A 16636-nucleotide genomic window follows, 5' to 3' on the forward strand; every position below is an offset into this window, starting at 1 on the left:
ATATATTCACGTTGGTTAGTGAGGTATGTATCATGGAACCTCATTGGTGCCGAGGTTAACCATTACATCAGGTTTTATAGCTTGTTAGCGTCATTATATCAATTCTTGTTAGAGATGACATCGTAATTCCTTAGTTCCAAGGAGAAATAATAAGTCTTAGTGTCAAAATCTTTGAGAATCTCTTCTCTAGAATTTATCTAGTAGAAATAGGGAGGTCCTCTAATTTGATAAAATCAAACTGAAACTCAATCTAAAGTACTTTAGACTTTGTTTCAAAAATCTCTTGTTGAAACTATTTTGTTAAAAGTGTAATGCACTATTCAGCAAAATCAATATGAAAGCTTTAGTTCACTACAGTCCTCAAGTGGCTAGAGATGTACACAGGTGTTGCTAATCCATTAACTGGGGACTAAGTAGCTGGCATTACGCTAGTACTGTGTGTACAGTACTATTTTTTAAGCCTACCATTTGTAATTGATTACATGGACCATCTGTAACCGCTTGTGAATCATGTTAGTTTACCCCATTGACATTTACCGAACATTTGTCATGTAGCAAAATGTTTACTGTAGAAAAGTTGACACATAATAGCTTTGAGGCTTCACTAAATCAACTTAAGACACGAGGCTATAGGTACAACCAACCAATAGATGTGCAGTATCCAAAAAATAGGGTTAATGATTTGATTAAAGAAAACAATATCGCTTCACCCTATGCTTCCTGTGCGCAGACAAAATGATCTTTTATGACCAGCGAGGTGACTTAGCTCCACCATTTGTTGCCGTAGAACTATCTCGTGGGGGATTTCAAAAGTGCTGAAGAAAGAAGGGTGGAAGATGAGCTGAGAATGCAGTGGGATCCGTCGGTGGCGCGGGGCGGGGAAGAAACAGGGAATTTCTACAAGGTTGTGGGCAGACCTGAGCTCTCTTCCTTGGACGTGTTCGCGCCACCTGTCAGACAGGACGGGCCTTTGGGACTGGAGACTGAGGCCAGGGGCAGGAGGCCCGGGACCCGGAAGACGGATGCAGGGAATCAGGCCTTTTGCTCAGAAATCAGGAGCTGGGTCGGAGGCCATGCTAGACCTTCAGGCGACTTCACATGGTCTCCAGAACCCCGCGAGGGGACGGGTAGGGGAGATGCTACAGCGCGACCGGACCTGAGCCTTTCAGCTCCACCTTCCAGACACGTGACCGCAGGCGGCAGACCCCCTCGCCCCGGCTTCCAGCTCGCTCTGTTTCTTCCCTCGCGCGGCAGTGTCCTTCTTCTCCCCAGTTCCCATCCCTCCGCCCTCCCCCACCCTCCCCACGGCCCAATCGTGGCTCTGGTTTGGAAGGGCCCGCCCCTCCGCCCTTTTCTTCGCTTTCTCATTGGCTAAAGCCTCAAGGACGCGTCCCGAGGGCGGGTGGCAGCCATTGGTGGGATGAGCAACCCGAGTTCCCGGATGAGGGAACATTCTGCAGTATAAAGGGAGCGGGGAAGGCGGGAGACAGCGCAGTTTGAATCGCGGTGCGACGAAGGAGTAGGTGGTGGGATCTCGCTGTGGGTCCGACTAGCCCTCTCTCACCCTTTCTCTGCCTTGCTTGTCTGAGCTTCAGCAGAATTCGAAATGGTAACTTAACAGGGACGCACAATGACTCCGCGGGTTTTTGACGGCGGGGCGAAGCCCGTTAGCCACGGGGATGGAAATGAAGTGGCGACGGTTGGGAGCGCGCGGAGATGGGGTTTGGAAGAGCGGGGGAAGGCGTTTTGTCGGCTGCGAGCGGAGCGGCGGCCGATCTCGCGGCGGGCGGCGACGGTTGGGGCGGGTGGTGCGCGCAGCGCCGCTGGGGGCCGGCGGGCGGGCGGGCGGGGGCGCGCGTCCGCGGCGGCGCGCGGCGCGGGCCGGCGGGCGGGGTCGCCCGGGCGGCGCGCGGCGGCCGGGGACCCCGGCGGGGCGCGGGGACGCGCTCGCGCCCGGGACGCGCGGCGGTGGGGGAGGGGCGCCGCCGAGGTAATCCTATATTCTCCGTGCCTCCTCCGCTCGCCGCAGGCTGGCGGTAAGGCTGGGAAGGACTCCGGAAAGGCCAAGACAAAGGCGGTTTCCCGCTCGCAGAGAGCCGGCTTGCAGGTCAGTAGTTGTTTGTGCAGTCTGGTGGCCGTGGCGTCTTTCTTTGCACCTCCTTTCTTGTTTGTCATCGCTGTAGATTAGAAGGCCGTCCCATCTTTGCGTGGGTGATGTGTCGCGACTTAGGCTGCTGATAACGATAAATAGGGGGGCCTAGATCACGTGTGTGGCTGCCGGGGCGCGTTGCTGCACCGGCGACCGTGCCCCTTGGCTTTGGCGCGCGTATAATTTGCCCATCTTGACTTTCATCTATTTGTGCATTCATGTTTGTGCTTATTATTAAGTTCCCTGTGGGCCGTATTCATCGACACCTGAAATCTAGGACAACCAGCCATGGACGTGTGGGCGCGACAGCCGCTGTGTATAGCGCAGCCATCCTGGAGTACCTCACCGCAGAGGTAAATGGGTGTACGCCTGTAATCTGGAAAAGGTTTGGGGGGCGGGGGAAAGCGGCGAGAGGGAAGGAGGAAAGTGATGCAAGAAAACTCCCAGGCCCTAAGCGCGGCGAGGAACCTGAGTGAACGCTAGAGGGAGCTGGTGTTTAGGAAGGGATCCTACCAAGCTCGGGTTTGCTGCTCTCCGAAATAGAAAGAATTGCGTGCCCTTGCGCTGCTTTTGCATAACTTGCCATTCAGGTAGTGGGAGGCTTCGACAGTTGGTAGGTTTACATTCACTAAGGTTTGGTTCCTGCTGTATGGATCTTGGACGAAGTAAAGTTGGAAGGTTGATTAGAGTCTGCCTTCTAGGTACTTGAGCTGGCAGGAAATGCATCAAAAGACCTAAAGGTAAAGCGCATTACCCCTCGTCACTTGCAACTTGCTATTCGTGGAGATGAAGAATTGGATTCTCTGATCAAGGCTACAATTGCTGGTGGTGGTATGTAATTAACATTTTAAGTTCTTTAGAAAAGGAAAGAGTTCTTGGCTTTAATTTCTATTAGCTTTTAAAAGAGAGGACATTTGAGGATGTTTTTTATTGATGCAGTATGGTTGCTTCATGGAATTTGGTTTTTATATGTATATAATTGTTTTTATTTATATATGAACTTGACGTTTTTGAAGACGTCTTCCAAGTTCAACAGTAAACTACCTTGGATTCAGTACTGTGATATAAAAAATATGTGTACTAAAAGGTAGAATTAATCCCTGTCACTCTCCTAGGTGTCATCCCACACATCCACAAATCTCTGATTGGGAAGAAAGGACAACAGAAGACTGTCTAAAGGATGCCTGGATTCCTTATTATCTCAGGACTCTAAATACTCTTAACAGCTGTCCAGTGTTGGTGATTCCAGTGGACTGTATCTCTGTGAAAAACACAATTTTGCCTTTTTGTAATTCTATTTGAGCAAGTTGGAAGTTTAATTAGCTTTCCAACCAACCAAATTTCTGCATTCGAGTCTTAACCATATTTAAGTGTTACTGTGGCTTCAAAGAAGCTATTGATTCTGAAGTAGTGGGTTTTGATTGAGTTGACTGTTTTTAAAAAACTGTTTGGATTTTAATTGTGATGCAGAAGTTATAGTAACAAACATTTGGTTTTGTACAGACATTATTTCCACTCTGGTGGATAAGTTCAATAAAGGTCATATCCCAAACTAGTTCTAAAATTGCTTGATTTTAACAGGAACTTGTTTCTTTTGAATATTTCATCCAGCAGTGACTTAAGCACATTTCTTCCCCTTAGGAATTAAACCATCAATCTCTAGATCAATAAAGTCAGATAACCCAAATAAAAAATAACATCCAAAGAGTTTAGAAGTTTGGCAGGAGTTGAAGTGGGAATAGTTGCTGTTTGTCCATCACTTGTATTCACTGGAAGTGACAGCATACTACTAAGGCTAGCAGGGAAGGTTTTGTATGTAGCTATTGCCACACAATGAATTTTAAATTTATATTTGGAAGATATTACTGGTTTCTGTTCCAGGCATGGATTTCAAATCAGAAAATTAAGTCATCTTTGGGGCATATACTATCCTAGTTTTATAGAAAGTTCCTTTGGAACTACCAAGTTATGGAAGGGCTGAGTCCAACATGTAAACATTGATGTGGCTGGATTTAGTGGATCATTTTGACAGTTGGATTCAAATAAATTCCCAAGTTTGAAAAAAATAACTTGGAATGTGGGCATAAACATTCCAAATGATCCTTTCTCCTCGCTAAGGAGACCAGCATGACATGGAACTTTCCATAGGTAATATTACCAATGAGAAGGCCTTAAGTTGCTTATTGAAGGCCGGTTCCTGTCGTATTTTGGTCCCGGGGATGACCGCAGCTTTGATCTGCTTGCACCAAATTGCAAACTACAGATTTAACTCGTTACCTCGGGTTGCTCGAGCCGCATCTGGGTTAGAGCGGTGCCGCGGGAGGGGTGGGGGGCGGCCACGGCTGGGCTCCGGGCCCTGACGCCGGGCGGCCCCGCGCGCGCTCAGACGGGGAGGCCGGCGGGTCCGGGTGCGAACCGGCCCACGCGGGAGGCGGCCCCAGGCCGGCGCGGGGTCCCGGGCGCGGGCGGGGGCGGGGGCGGAGCGCGGGCCGGGCGGGGAGGCGTCGTGGGAGCGCAGCCGCCGCCCGCCGCGCTCCTCGCTCCTCCCCGCCCGCCGCGCTCCTCCCCCGCGCTCCTCGCTCCTCCCCCGCGCTCCTCGCTCCTCCCCCGCCCGCCGCGCTCCTCCCCGCGCTCCTCGCTCCTCCCGGCCCGCCGCGTTCCTTCCCCCGCCCGCCGCGCTCCTCCCCCGCCCGCCGCGCTCCTCGCTCCTCCCCGCGCTCCTCGCTCCTCCCCGCGCTCCTCGCTCCTCCCCCCGCCCGCCGCGCTCCTCCCCCCGCCCGCCGCCCGCCCCCTCCGCGGCGGCCGCGGCTCCCCTCGCGCTGCGCGGCCGCAGGAAGCGGAAGCAGCCGCCCGCCATGGAGGGGAACCGGGATGAGGCGGAGAAGTGTGTGGAGATCGCCCGCGAGGCCCTGAACGCCGGCGACCGCGACAAGGCCCAGCGCTTCCTGCACAAGGCCGAGAAGCTGTACCCGCTGCCCGCCGCCCGCGGTGAGCCCCCGGCGCGGCCCGCGCCCGGCCCGGGAGCCTGACATGACACTGCTTTTCCCGAGGAGACGATCCTTTACGAGAGGGCAGCGCACAGTTGAAATGATTTGTTAGGAATAATACCGTAATTGTTGACAGATTAGATACGTCTCTAAGGAATAGGCTACTGGGCTTCTCATAGTTAAATTTACCTTTTTCATTGTCCTAGGCTTCGAAGTAACTCTACGAATACAAAGTGCCAAGAGTTCTACCTAGCATTTTATATGAATTATTTCACTTATTCCCCCGAACAATCCTATATTAGAGGTACAGGATACGTTTGATGCGATTTACCCGCGGATAAAAGATGTTTTAGGGAACGAATGAATGAAGGAGTGCCAGAATGAATGAAAATATTTTACCCAAGGTCACATAATAATTAATGGCAAAGTCAGAATAGTAGGTGAGTTTTCAGACCCCAAAAGGCCTTTGCCACTACACTATTGCTTTGCCAATAGGATAACATTTCACTTGAGGCTCAAAGTATTTCCAGGTTAAGAAGAAAATTATTGATGAGTTAATAAGAACCAAGGGGTTAGCCGGGCTTCATGGTGCAGGCCTGTAATGCCAGTACTTGGGAGGCTGAGACAGGAGAAGCGCCCGTTCAAGTCTAGTCTCAGCAATTTAGGGCGATTCTATTTCAAAATAAATAATAAAATAGGGATGGAGATAAAATGCATTTGGGTTCAATCAGTAACATACATCAAGTGGGGCTGTTTATTTCATTGTTGTTTTCTTAGTTTCTTTTCCACTTTGATAAGTCTTTGTGTTCTTATCTCTTTTTCCAGTGTCAGACATTACTATAGAACAGTGTATTAGAGAGAACAGGAAAACGAAGTGGAAAAAAGGGGTTAATTTTTTCTTCTTAATTGTGAAAAGTGCAACATAAAACTGCCATCCTAAGCTGGGTGCGGTGTACCTCTGTTATCCCAGTGTTTGGGAGGCTGAGAATGGAGGATCATAGGTTCCTGGCCAGTGAGAGACCCTGTTTCAAAATAAAAAAACTTAAAGGGCTGGGGTAATGTAGCTCAGTGGAAGAATGACTCTGAGTTCAATCCCCAGTATGCCCCCCCTCATATTTATTTTCTTAGCCATGTTCAGGTGTATAGTTTAGTAGTATTAAGTATATTCACATTGTTGTGCAAGGGTTCTTCCAAACTTTTACATCTTACCACACCCAAACTGTACTAATTAAATGTCTCTCCCTTCCCCGGTTCCCTTATACCCTGACAACCACTATTCTATTTTGTTTCTATGGGCTCCACTACTTTAGATACATGATGTAAATGAAATCATACAGTGTTGTTTTTGTGTGATGGGCTTATTTCAGTTAGCATCAAGTCTTCAAGTTTTGTCAGTCATGCAGCATGTGACAAGTTTCCTTTACTTTAAATGCTGAATAGTATTTCATTGTATATATGTGTACACCACATTTTGTTTATTTGTCTATCAGTGGACATTTGGGTTCCTTCCATGTCCTGTCAATAAGCCTCTTATAGACTCGGGTGTGCAAAGATTCTGCTTACAATTCTTGATATCTATCCAGAAGTGATATTACTAGAAAATATGGTAATTCTCATTTAAATTTTTGAGGAACCACTGTTCTGTTTTTTTTTTTATAGTGACTGCACCATTTTATATTCCCGCTAACAGTGCACAAGGTTCAGTTTCTCACCATCCTTGTCAATACTTACTTTCTGGTTTTTGTTTTGATAGTAGCCATCCTAGAGGGTATGAGGTGATAGCTCACTGTGGTTTTCATTTTGCAGTTCCCTGATTATTAGTGTTGTTGAGCATCTTTTCACATGCTTGTTGGCCATTGATATATCATTTTTGGAGAAATACTTCAAGTTGTTTGCCAGTTTTAAGGTCAGGTTCTTGTTTTTTTTTTTATTGAGTTGTAGGGTCCTTTGTACATTCTGGAATTAACTTCTTAGATACTTGATTCACAAATGTTTTCTCCCATTTTGTAGATTGCCTTTTGCTTTTCTCATTGTGTCATTTGGTGCAGAAAAGTTTTAAAGTTTTATGTAGTCTCATTTGCCTATTTCTGCTCTGTTGCCAGTGTTTTTAGTGTCGCATTGAAGAAATCATTGCTAGGAGTTAGTTATTTTTTAATTCCCACTACTGTATAAAGGTATGATTTAATTTTGTCATCATCTAGAGGAACAGTTTCGACATTAAACAAGTAGGCACTTTAGACAGTGTAATTTGGCTTCTGAAGAATGGCCCTTCACCAATTAGTTTGTAATCCTATTCTTGGTCAAGTTGGACAACCTCTCCTGCCTTTGGCTTTTTTATTTGTATAATGGAGACAATATGCAGATCTCATCTTACTATGTGAAGACTGTGTGGATTAATTCATATGAAGTACTTAGCAGTAAGCACTTAATTTTGATATTTCTATTTTACAAGTGTAATGATGTGAAAATTTTTAAACCTGCCAAACTTACACAATATGTCATGCTTCTGTCATGTAAATGACTTAGATTAGTCTATTAAAAATGCTAAAGCCGGGCGTGGTCGCGCAGGTTTATAATCCCAGCATTTGGGAGGCTGAGACCTGAGACCTGAGGATTGTGGTTTGACGACAGACAGCCTCAGCTACTTAGTGAGGCCCTTTGCAACTCAGTGAGATCCTGTTTCAAAACAAAGAATAAAAAATTGGGCAGGGGGTGTAGCTCGGAGGTCAAATGCGTCTGGGTTCCGTCCCCAGACACCCCCACCCCACACACACACACACAATAAAGCTAAAATATAGCTGGGCGTCGTGGCACAGGCTTGTAATCCCCGCATTTGAGAGGCTGAGACAGGAGGATCGCAGTTTGCAGACAGCCTCAGCTACTTAGTGAGGCCCTTTGCAACTCAGTGAGACTGTTTCAAAATAAAGAGTAATAAAAAAAAAATAGGGCTGGGGGTGCAGCTCAGAGGTAAAATGTCCCTGGGTTCTATCCCCAGTACTGCCAAAAACAAAAAATGCTAAAATATCAAAATACAATACAGTTGTTGGTCTTAAAGACAGGAACATGGGAAAAATTAAGAAATGTAAGAATGACAATATATCCAAAGTAAAAAAAAAAAAAAAAAAAGAAATGTAAGAATGAAAGTCGATGGTACAAATGTATTTTAAGGGCAGTATGTAACTACCAAATAATGCCCCAGGGTGTACTCCTGCAATACTCTAAAAATAGTTTAGCTGGAAGTGTGGCTCAGTGGTAAAGCTTTTGCATGGCAATTGTTAGGCCCAGGGTTTGAACCCGAGAACTACAAGAAAATAAAACTAAAAAATTAAATTTTGAGCTGGGAGTGGTGGCACAGGCTTGAAATCCCAGTATTTGGGAGGAGGACTACATGTTTGAGGACAGCCTCAACAAGTAGCGAGACTCTCATCAACCTAGCAAGACCCTTTTCCAAAATAAAAATAAAAAGTAGGGTTGGGGATGTAGCTCAGGAATAGAATGCCCCTGGGTTCAATCCCTAGTGGGCCCCCCTCCCCCAAAAACCTTTACTTAAGATGCTTACTTTAAGGCTGGGCTTGGTGGTACAATTTAGTAATCCCAGTGCTTGGGAGGCTGAGACTGGAGGATCGCAGGTTGAAAGCCAGCCTCAATAACTTAATGAGGCTCTCATCAATTTAGTGAAATCCTGTTTCCAAATAAAAAATAAAATAGATCTGGGTGGTGTAGCCCAGAGGGTAGAAGAAAATTGGAGCTATTGGTTGCAATGAGATTTTAAAATTTTATCAATGAATTTTACTTAAACCATCACCAAACCCTTGTAACTCAGAAAGTTGACTGAATGTCCTTCTGAATATACATATACTAAGACAAAAGAAAATACAGCATTTCAGTATTTACCATTCTTGTACTACAGTGAATGGAAAAACCTCAGACTAAATTCTAGCTGAATTCTAGGATTTTTGTCCTCTTAAGATTGTATTCTTGTCAGGCAGGATTGATGATTGATGAAACACTTTAATAATTGGCAAGAGTATTCCTTGAAGAAATACTTGATTTTCAGATGAGTCTAGAATATCATTGTTTTCCATTTATTTTATAGTTCTAATCGCAGTGGACATCTTGAATTGTATACCTTTCAGCTGTTTTTCATACTATGCATTTAGGTTTAGAAGTGTTAATACATTACAACTTTTTAAACATTATTATACAGTTGGAATAATATATATGGCTACCACATCAGAAATACAAGTATTCTGGGAGAATATCATTAAGCAGAAAGTTACTTTGTGTGTGGGGGGGTACTGGGGATGGAACCCAGGGGCATTCTACCTCCGAGCTACACCCCCAGCTTTATTTTTTAATTCTTTATTTTGAAAATAGGGTCTGAGTTGCAAAGGGCCTTACTAAGTAGCTGAGGCTGTCTGCAGACCAGGATCCTCCTGTCTCAGCCTCCCAAATGCTGGGATTATAAGTGTGCACCACCATGACTGGCTAGTTACATAGGAGTTTTTGGACTTTTTTTTTGTCCCACTGGGGATGAAACTGAGGGGCATTTTACCTCCGAACTACACCCTCAGCCCAATTTTTTATTCTTTAATTTTGAAACAGGGTCTCATTAAGTTGCAGAGGGTCTCACTAAGTAGCTGAACTAGGATATTCCTGGTTCAGCATCCCAGTACTGGGATTACAAATTTGCATCACCATGCCCAGCTAGTTGCTATTTTAATTTTTGAGCCCTTTGTGTTCTTTTATGTATCTATATTTGTTCTAGTACATAAGCTTGGGGGTGTGGATAGTAGTGTCCACTTTGGAAACCATTTGCTTAACAATAGGATAATCTATAGATTTTCAACATGTATCTGCACAGTAGCAATTAAAGTAATCCTTTTTTATTTTTGTTTTTTGCTCATGTGAGAGATAATGTGCTTAGATACTCTTTCATTTTTACTACATTATTTTAAGTTTATATTTAATAAAAAATGGAATGTTCAATCCCTGCTTGTCTCACCCAAAGTGGTATGAGTTTTTAAACATTATTATACAATTGGAATATTATCCAGCCTGTTCACTTTAAAATAATTTCATCATTTTTAAGAAGTAATTAGGCTTAATTACAATTTATGAGGAAGAGCAGGGTGCGTTGGCACATACTTCAATCCCAATACCCAGGAGGCTGAGATAGGTATGTTCCTTTTTAGACAAAACAGCTTAGAAATCTATACTGCTAACATATTTCTAGTTGAGCAACTCAGGAGTTTTTACTTAAAATTTTTCAGATATTTTGTTGTTTGTTTTTATGTGTGTGGTACCGGGTATTAAACCCAAGGGCATTCTACCCTTTAGCTACACCCCCAGTGCTATCTTTTTTTTTTTTTTTTTTTTTTGCAGTACTAGGGATTGAACTCTGGGCATTCTGTCTCTGAGCTATAACCCCAGCACTATTTTTATTCTTTATTTTGTAACATGGTTTTACTAAGTTGCAGATGGCCTCACTAAGTAGCTGAGGCTGCCCAGTAACCTGCAATCCTTCTGACTCAGCCTCCCAACTACTCTCCATTTATTTATTTATTTATTTATTTTGCGGTACTTTGTGGTACTAGGGATGGAACCCTGGGGAATTCTACCTCCAAGCTACACCACCAGCCCTATTTTTTATTCTTTATTTTGAAACAGGGTCTCACTGAGTTGCAAAGGGCCTCACAGAGTAGCTGAGGCTGTCCACGAACCTGGATCCTCCTGTCTCAGCCTCCCAAATGCTGGGCTTACAAGCGTGCACTACCACACTTGCCTCTCTACTTATTTTGAGAACCTGTCATCCTCCTGTCTCATCCTCCCAAATACTGGGATTACTGACCTATGCTACCATACCCAGAAAATTTTTCAAATTTTTATTTCTCTTTTTTTGTGTGTATGTGTGTGTGGTACTGGGTACTTTATCTCTGAGCCACATCCCCAGCCCTATTTTATTTATTTTATAATAGTGTGTCTCTAAGTTTATGAAAACCTTGATAAATTCTTGAGGCAACCCTCCTGTCTCAGCCTCCCAAGTACTGGAATTATAGTTGTGTGCCACCACACCCAGCCTTATCTTCTTTTTTCTTCAGTAGTAATCCTGGTTCTCAAAGACATAGGATATTATAGAATATGTCATGATTACTTATTTGCTTTATGCCATATCATATACATGAGTTTTATAGTAACATTAGTATTTCCTTACCAGTTTAATTATTGAAAACAGTTAAATTTTCTTTATATATACTCTTATTTTCCCATTTAAATTTTGAAATAATTTTAAACCCATAGAAAAGTCTCAAGAATGATACAAATTTATATAAATTTACCCCATAGCTACATTTTGGCCAACTACAGATTACATGTGTAGTGATGGTCCTTTAGGATTATATCACTTAGTCATATCATATCTGGCTTAGTTTCTGCAAATATACTTTGTCTCCCCACAATGATTAAATTGCATAATGATACATTTCTCAGGATGGCTCTTTGGTGTCAAGGACTGCATGACTATAAAAAATAATGCAGAAATCATACAAACAACAAACTCCCATATACATTTCACTCAGGCTCCTAGTTTGTTAAAATTTTACTTTATCATATTCTTTATATCTACCTGCTACTCCTGCATGCCCCCTGCCCCCCGCACTTTGTTCTTTTGTGTGTGTGTGTGTGTGTGTGTGTGTGTGGTACGGGGTTGGAACCCAGGGCCATTCTACCTCCGAGCTATACCCCCAGCCCTGTTTTTTTATTCTTTATTTTTTGAAACAGGGTCTCACTGAGTTGCAAAGGGCCTCGCTAAGTAGCTGAGGCTGTCCTTGAACCGCAATCTTCCAGTACTTTGTTCTTTTTTTATTGTACTTTTTCCAAAGCCAATTAAGAGTATTAGTAGACATTATAACCCATTATCACTGAATAATTCCATGTATATTTTCTAAAGGATACTCAAATATCTTTGTCTTAGAAATATTTGAATGCGGTGGTGCATGCTTGTAATCCCAGTACTTGAGAGGCTGATACAGGACGATCGCGCAGATTCAATGCCAGTCCATTTAGTGAGGCTCTCAGCCATGTAATGAGACCCTGTTTCCAAATAAAATATAAAAAAAATAGGTCTGGGAGTGTAGTTCGAATGTAGAAAGCCCTGGGTTCCATTCCCAGTACCACCACCAAAAAAAAAAAAAATAATAATAATAAAAAATAATGCTGTGGGTGTAGCTCGGAAGTAGAATGCACCCCAGTACCGCTAAATAGATAAATAAATAGCCACAGTATAGACATCACATTTAGGAAATTAATGCATACACCTCATTCAAATTCTGTCAGTATTCTCAGTTGTGTCCCTATGTCAAAAAAGGCATGTGTTACATTTATTATGTGTGTATATTCTCCAGATAACATCTTTCTTCAGGGGTGTGTGTGTGTGTGTGTGTGTGTGTGTGTGTTTTGCTGGGGATGAAACCCAGGGGCATTCTACCTCTGAGCTGAGCTGAGCCCTATTTTATTTTTTATTTGCAAGCAAAGTCTCACAAAGTTGCTGCAAGTCTCGCAAAGTTGCCAAGGCTAGCGAGCTTTGAACCTGTGATCTGCCTGTCTCAGCCTCCCAAGTACTGAGATACTTGGGTTTTTTTTTTTTTTTTGGTGGTGGTGGTATTGGGGTTCCTGGAAACACTTCAACCTCTGGGCTACACTCCCAGACCTATTTTTTATACTTTTTTATTTGGAAACAGGGTCTCTTAAGCCAGCATGCCTGGCTTCGAACCTGTGCAATCCTCCTGTCTCCACCTCCCAGCCATGGGGATTACAAGTGTGCGCCACCACGCCCGGCTACTTTGGCATTTCTAACGAATATAAGCCAGTTATTTTATAGAATTTCCCTCAATTTTGGCTTGATAATTTTCTTATATAATATTTTTTTCCAGGAATACCAAAAAAGTGATGTTGTGATATTGTATTCTTAGGGCAACATAACAGGAGACATGGTTTTTGGTTTGATCCTTACTGGTGAGATTACTTTGATCACTTAGTTAAGCTGGTGATTGCCAGGTTTCTCTACTATAAAGTTTACACTTTTTCCTATAACAATTAATAAATACTCTGTGGGGAAATATTTTGGAACTGTAAATGACCTACTCTTCAACAGACTTTCATCATTGTCTCCTTGTAGCATTCATTGATAATTCTTTCCTAAACAGATTTCTGATGGTTACCAAATGGCGGTTTTCTTTTCTTTTTCTCTTTCTTTCTTTCTTTTTTTTTTTTTTTGTGGTATTGGGAATGGAATGGGGGGGCATTCCACCTCTGAGCTACACCCCCAGCCCTATTTTTTATTTTGAAACAGGGTATCACTGAGTTGCAAAGGGCCTCACTAAATAGTAGCTGAGGCTGTCCTCAAACCATAATCCTCCTGTCTCAGCCTCCCAAATGCTGGGATTAAAAACATGGGCTCCCACATCCAGCTGGTTCTCTAATTTTATATTCCTTCCACCTTTATTAGTTGACATATAATCTTATTTATCTGGTTGGATTTATAGGTTCCTATTTAATCTATTACTATTTATTTTGGTGCTCATATGTAGTCAGTGGGCACCCCTCAAACTGGCTCCTGTGTGTGACATGTCTTCCTCATTCTTTGAACTTCTTTACTCTGAAAGAAAACAATTTTCTCATTTTTTACTTCTCAGCCCTAGGAATAAGCTATTTCTCCAAGGAGTCCTATTTTCCTTTAGAGAAAATGGAATTTAGCAACTAAGATACAGTCACTAAATGAGCTCATTATAATAGAGTATTATTCCTTCTAGTTCTCTGAGTAGACAGCTAGGAAATACATGTATGCATGATGGCATGCATGTATATACATGTATGTATACACGTGCATACGTATATATGCATGCTATGTTTGAATGTGGACATCTATAGCAATTTGTTGTACATTAATTTTGATATGTTTAAGAAACATATTTACATGCTTCCAATTCAGTACGTTACCATAGGGTTCATTCTAGCTTTTGCCATTTCCATAATTTAATCTTATTCTCTGACAATGAGAAATGTGGCTCCCACTTATTTTCTCCTCTATGTAATACATTGCCTCCGTGACTCATTGGTGCAGGCCCTGTTGCGCTCAGCTGTGTGTGGCAAGGACTGCCTCCTTGATCCCACTAAGTTTCCTTGGTCCAAGCTTCTCAGGCTCCTGTCCCAACCCCAGCTGCCAAAAGAAAGAGAAGGGAAGACATCCAATAAAGTGTGTGTGTGTGTGTGTGTGTGTGTGTGTGTGTGTGTGTGTGTGTGTTTTGCTAGGGATTGACCCCAGAGGCATACTACCTTTGAGCTATACCCTCAACCCTGTTTTATTTTATTATTATTATTTATTATTATTATTAATTTGGTACTGGGGATGGAACCCAGGAGCATTTTACCTCAGAGACACCCTCAGCCCTATTTAATTCTTTATTTTATTTTATTTTATTTGATGGTACTGGGGGTGGAACCCAGAGACTTTCTACCTCCGGGCTAAACTCCCAGACCCATTTTTATATTTTATTTGGAAACAGGGTCTCACTAAGTTCCTGAGAGCCTCACTAAGTAGCTGAGGCTGGCTTCGAACCTGTACGATCCTCTTGTCTCAGCCTCTCAAGCGCTAAGATTACAAGTGTGCGCCACCACGCCCAGCTCCTGTTTTATTTTTTATTAGGAAATAGGGTCTCAGTAGGTTGCTGAGAGCCTTGGTAAGTTGCTGAGCTGGCTGTAAAACTGTGATCCTTCTGTATCAGTCTCCCAACTACTAGGATTTCAGGAATTTGCAGCCATGGCCCAGCTGCATCCAATAATTTTTTAATATACCATTTTAAAGACATGTGAACTGTATTAATAGTGTGAGAACATAGCATCATTACATACTGTATGCTTTTTATTTTAGTTTTAGTTCTACAAGTGACTATACACTTAATGTTCAACAGCAGTCATTATGTCTGTGTGTGTGTTTCTCACACACACAATAATACACACACACATACACACACACACATAGTATGTATATACATATGTGTGTGTCTGGGTGTGTGTGTGTATGTATATATATATATATATATATATATATATATATATACATATACATGCATACATACATACATACATACATACATACATATGGTTTTTGAAGCTTGTTTTCTAGTAGAGTCCCAGGAAGGGCTTTGGGAACTATGGTCCTTAAGTTCTAGAATGTTGAAAACAGTTCATCTGTAGCCTTATTACTCCATGTTAGTTTGGTAGATACAGAGAACTTGTCTTACATTTTCTTTCCTTGGGTATCTAAATATGTTATTCCATTGTTTTGTGGAAGTACTGCTTCGAGCAAAGTTCAATCACAATTTAAATTTAAATTTTATGTCTTTGTAAGTCATTTGATTTTTTTTTGTCAGGATATCCAGTTAATTTTATTAGAATATAGATTTGTGTTGGTTATTCTTAGAATTCCGAGGTATGTCATTTACCCTTTCATTATTATTTTTCAGATGTTTTTGTATAATAGAAGACCCAACTATTCCATTTGTTCTATTCCCTTTTTCTAATTCAGAACTCCTTTTGTACATAAAAAGTTTTGAACAACTTTTTATGTCTTTAGTATTTGCCACTTTGTTTCAGATCAAATTTTGTCTTTTTATTTCTTTTCCTTTTTTTTTTTTTTTTTTTTTTTGGTACTGGGGATTGACCCAGGTATATTCTACCTCTGAGCTATACCTCCAGCCCTATTTTATTCTTTGTTTTGAAACAGCTCCATTTAAAAAAATTTTAAAACTCATCCTTAACCGGGCATGGTAGCGCTCGCTTATAATCTTAGCGCTTGGGAGGCGGAGACAGAAGGATCACATAGGTTCAAAGCCAACCTTAGCTACTTAGTGAGGCTCTCAGCAACTTAGTGACACCCTGTTTCCAAAATAAATTATAAAATAGGTTTGGGAGTAAAATAAAACTCATCCTTTATATATCCCTTTTCTCCTAATGTATTAGCTGTTGTTTTTATAACTTTGTCTAGTTTGGTCTTTTTTTTTTTCTTTTTTTTTTTTCTTTTTGTAGTACTGGAGATGGAACCCAGGGGCATTCTACTGAGCTACACCCTTAGCCCTATTTTTTATTCTTTATTTTGAAACATGTTCTCACTGAGTTGCAGAGGGCCTCACTAAATAGGTGAGGGTGTCTGAGAACCACAATCTGACTCAGCCTCCCAAGCACGGGGATTACAAGCATGCACCACCATGCCCAGCTGGTTTGGTCTTTTTTGAATGAATTTTTTCTTTGATTTTTTTTTTATTCTTTTTCTGATTTTTTATCACCCAAGTTTTGGATGGATCATTTTTCAGGTTGATACAATTTTGATTTGTGTTGTCTTTTCATAACATGTATCGTTTCTAAAGTCCCGTTATCTTTTTTTTTTTTTGGTGGTACTGGGGATGGAACCTAGGGGCCTTCTACCTCTGGGCTACACTCCCAG

At 42.4% G+C, this 16636-nt stretch overlaps 2 protein-coding genes across 2 annotated transcripts in view; both read left to right on the top strand.

Moving 5' to 3' along the window:
• Positions 1-1481: 1481 nt before the first annotated feature.
• H2AZ1 (H2A.Z variant histone 1) lies at positions 1482-3372 on the top strand. Its single transcript, XM_080698080.1, has 5 exons — positions 1482-1609; positions 2030-2107; positions 2389-2502; positions 2851-2980; positions 3265-3372. The coding sequence occupies exons 1-5, from the start codon at positions 1607-1609 to the stop codon at positions 3324-3326; spliced, it is 387 nt and encodes a 128-aa protein (XP_080554206.1). The 5' UTR covers positions 1482-1606; the 3' UTR covers positions 3327-3372.
• Positions 3373-5004: 1632 nt separating this feature from the next.
• Positions 5005-16636, top strand: part of DNAJB14 (DnaJ heat shock protein family (Hsp40) member B14) — a gene marked incomplete at both ends in the record, with an annotated part of 50453 nt that continues 38821 nt past the window's right edge. The window contains one exon of the mRNA XM_080697740.1: positions 5005-5137. Within this exon, the coding sequence (XP_080553866.1) occupies positions 5005-5137 (133 nt within the window). The remainder of the gene's footprint in view (positions 5138-16636) is intronic.

Source organism: Muscardinus avellanarius (assembly GCF_963383645.1).
Source record: "Muscardinus avellanarius genome assembly, chromosome: 6".
NCBI classification, from domain to species: domain Eukaryota; kingdom Metazoa; phylum Chordata; class Mammalia; order Rodentia; family Gliridae; genus Muscardinus; species Muscardinus avellanarius.

What these genes read in the sequence shown, in the direction of transcription:
- H2AZ1 (XM_080698080.1), top strand. An exon ending in CGCAGAGAGCCGGCTTGCAG is followed by an intron (nt 2,108 to 2,388) that starts GTCAGTAGTTGT and finishes CTTATTATTAAG; the next exon opens with TTCCCTGTGGGCCGTATTCA. An exon ending in GGCTACAATTGCTGGTGGTG is followed by an intron (nt 2,981 to 3,264) that starts GTATGTAATTAA and finishes TCACTCTCCTAG; the next exon opens with GTGTCATCCCACACATCCAC.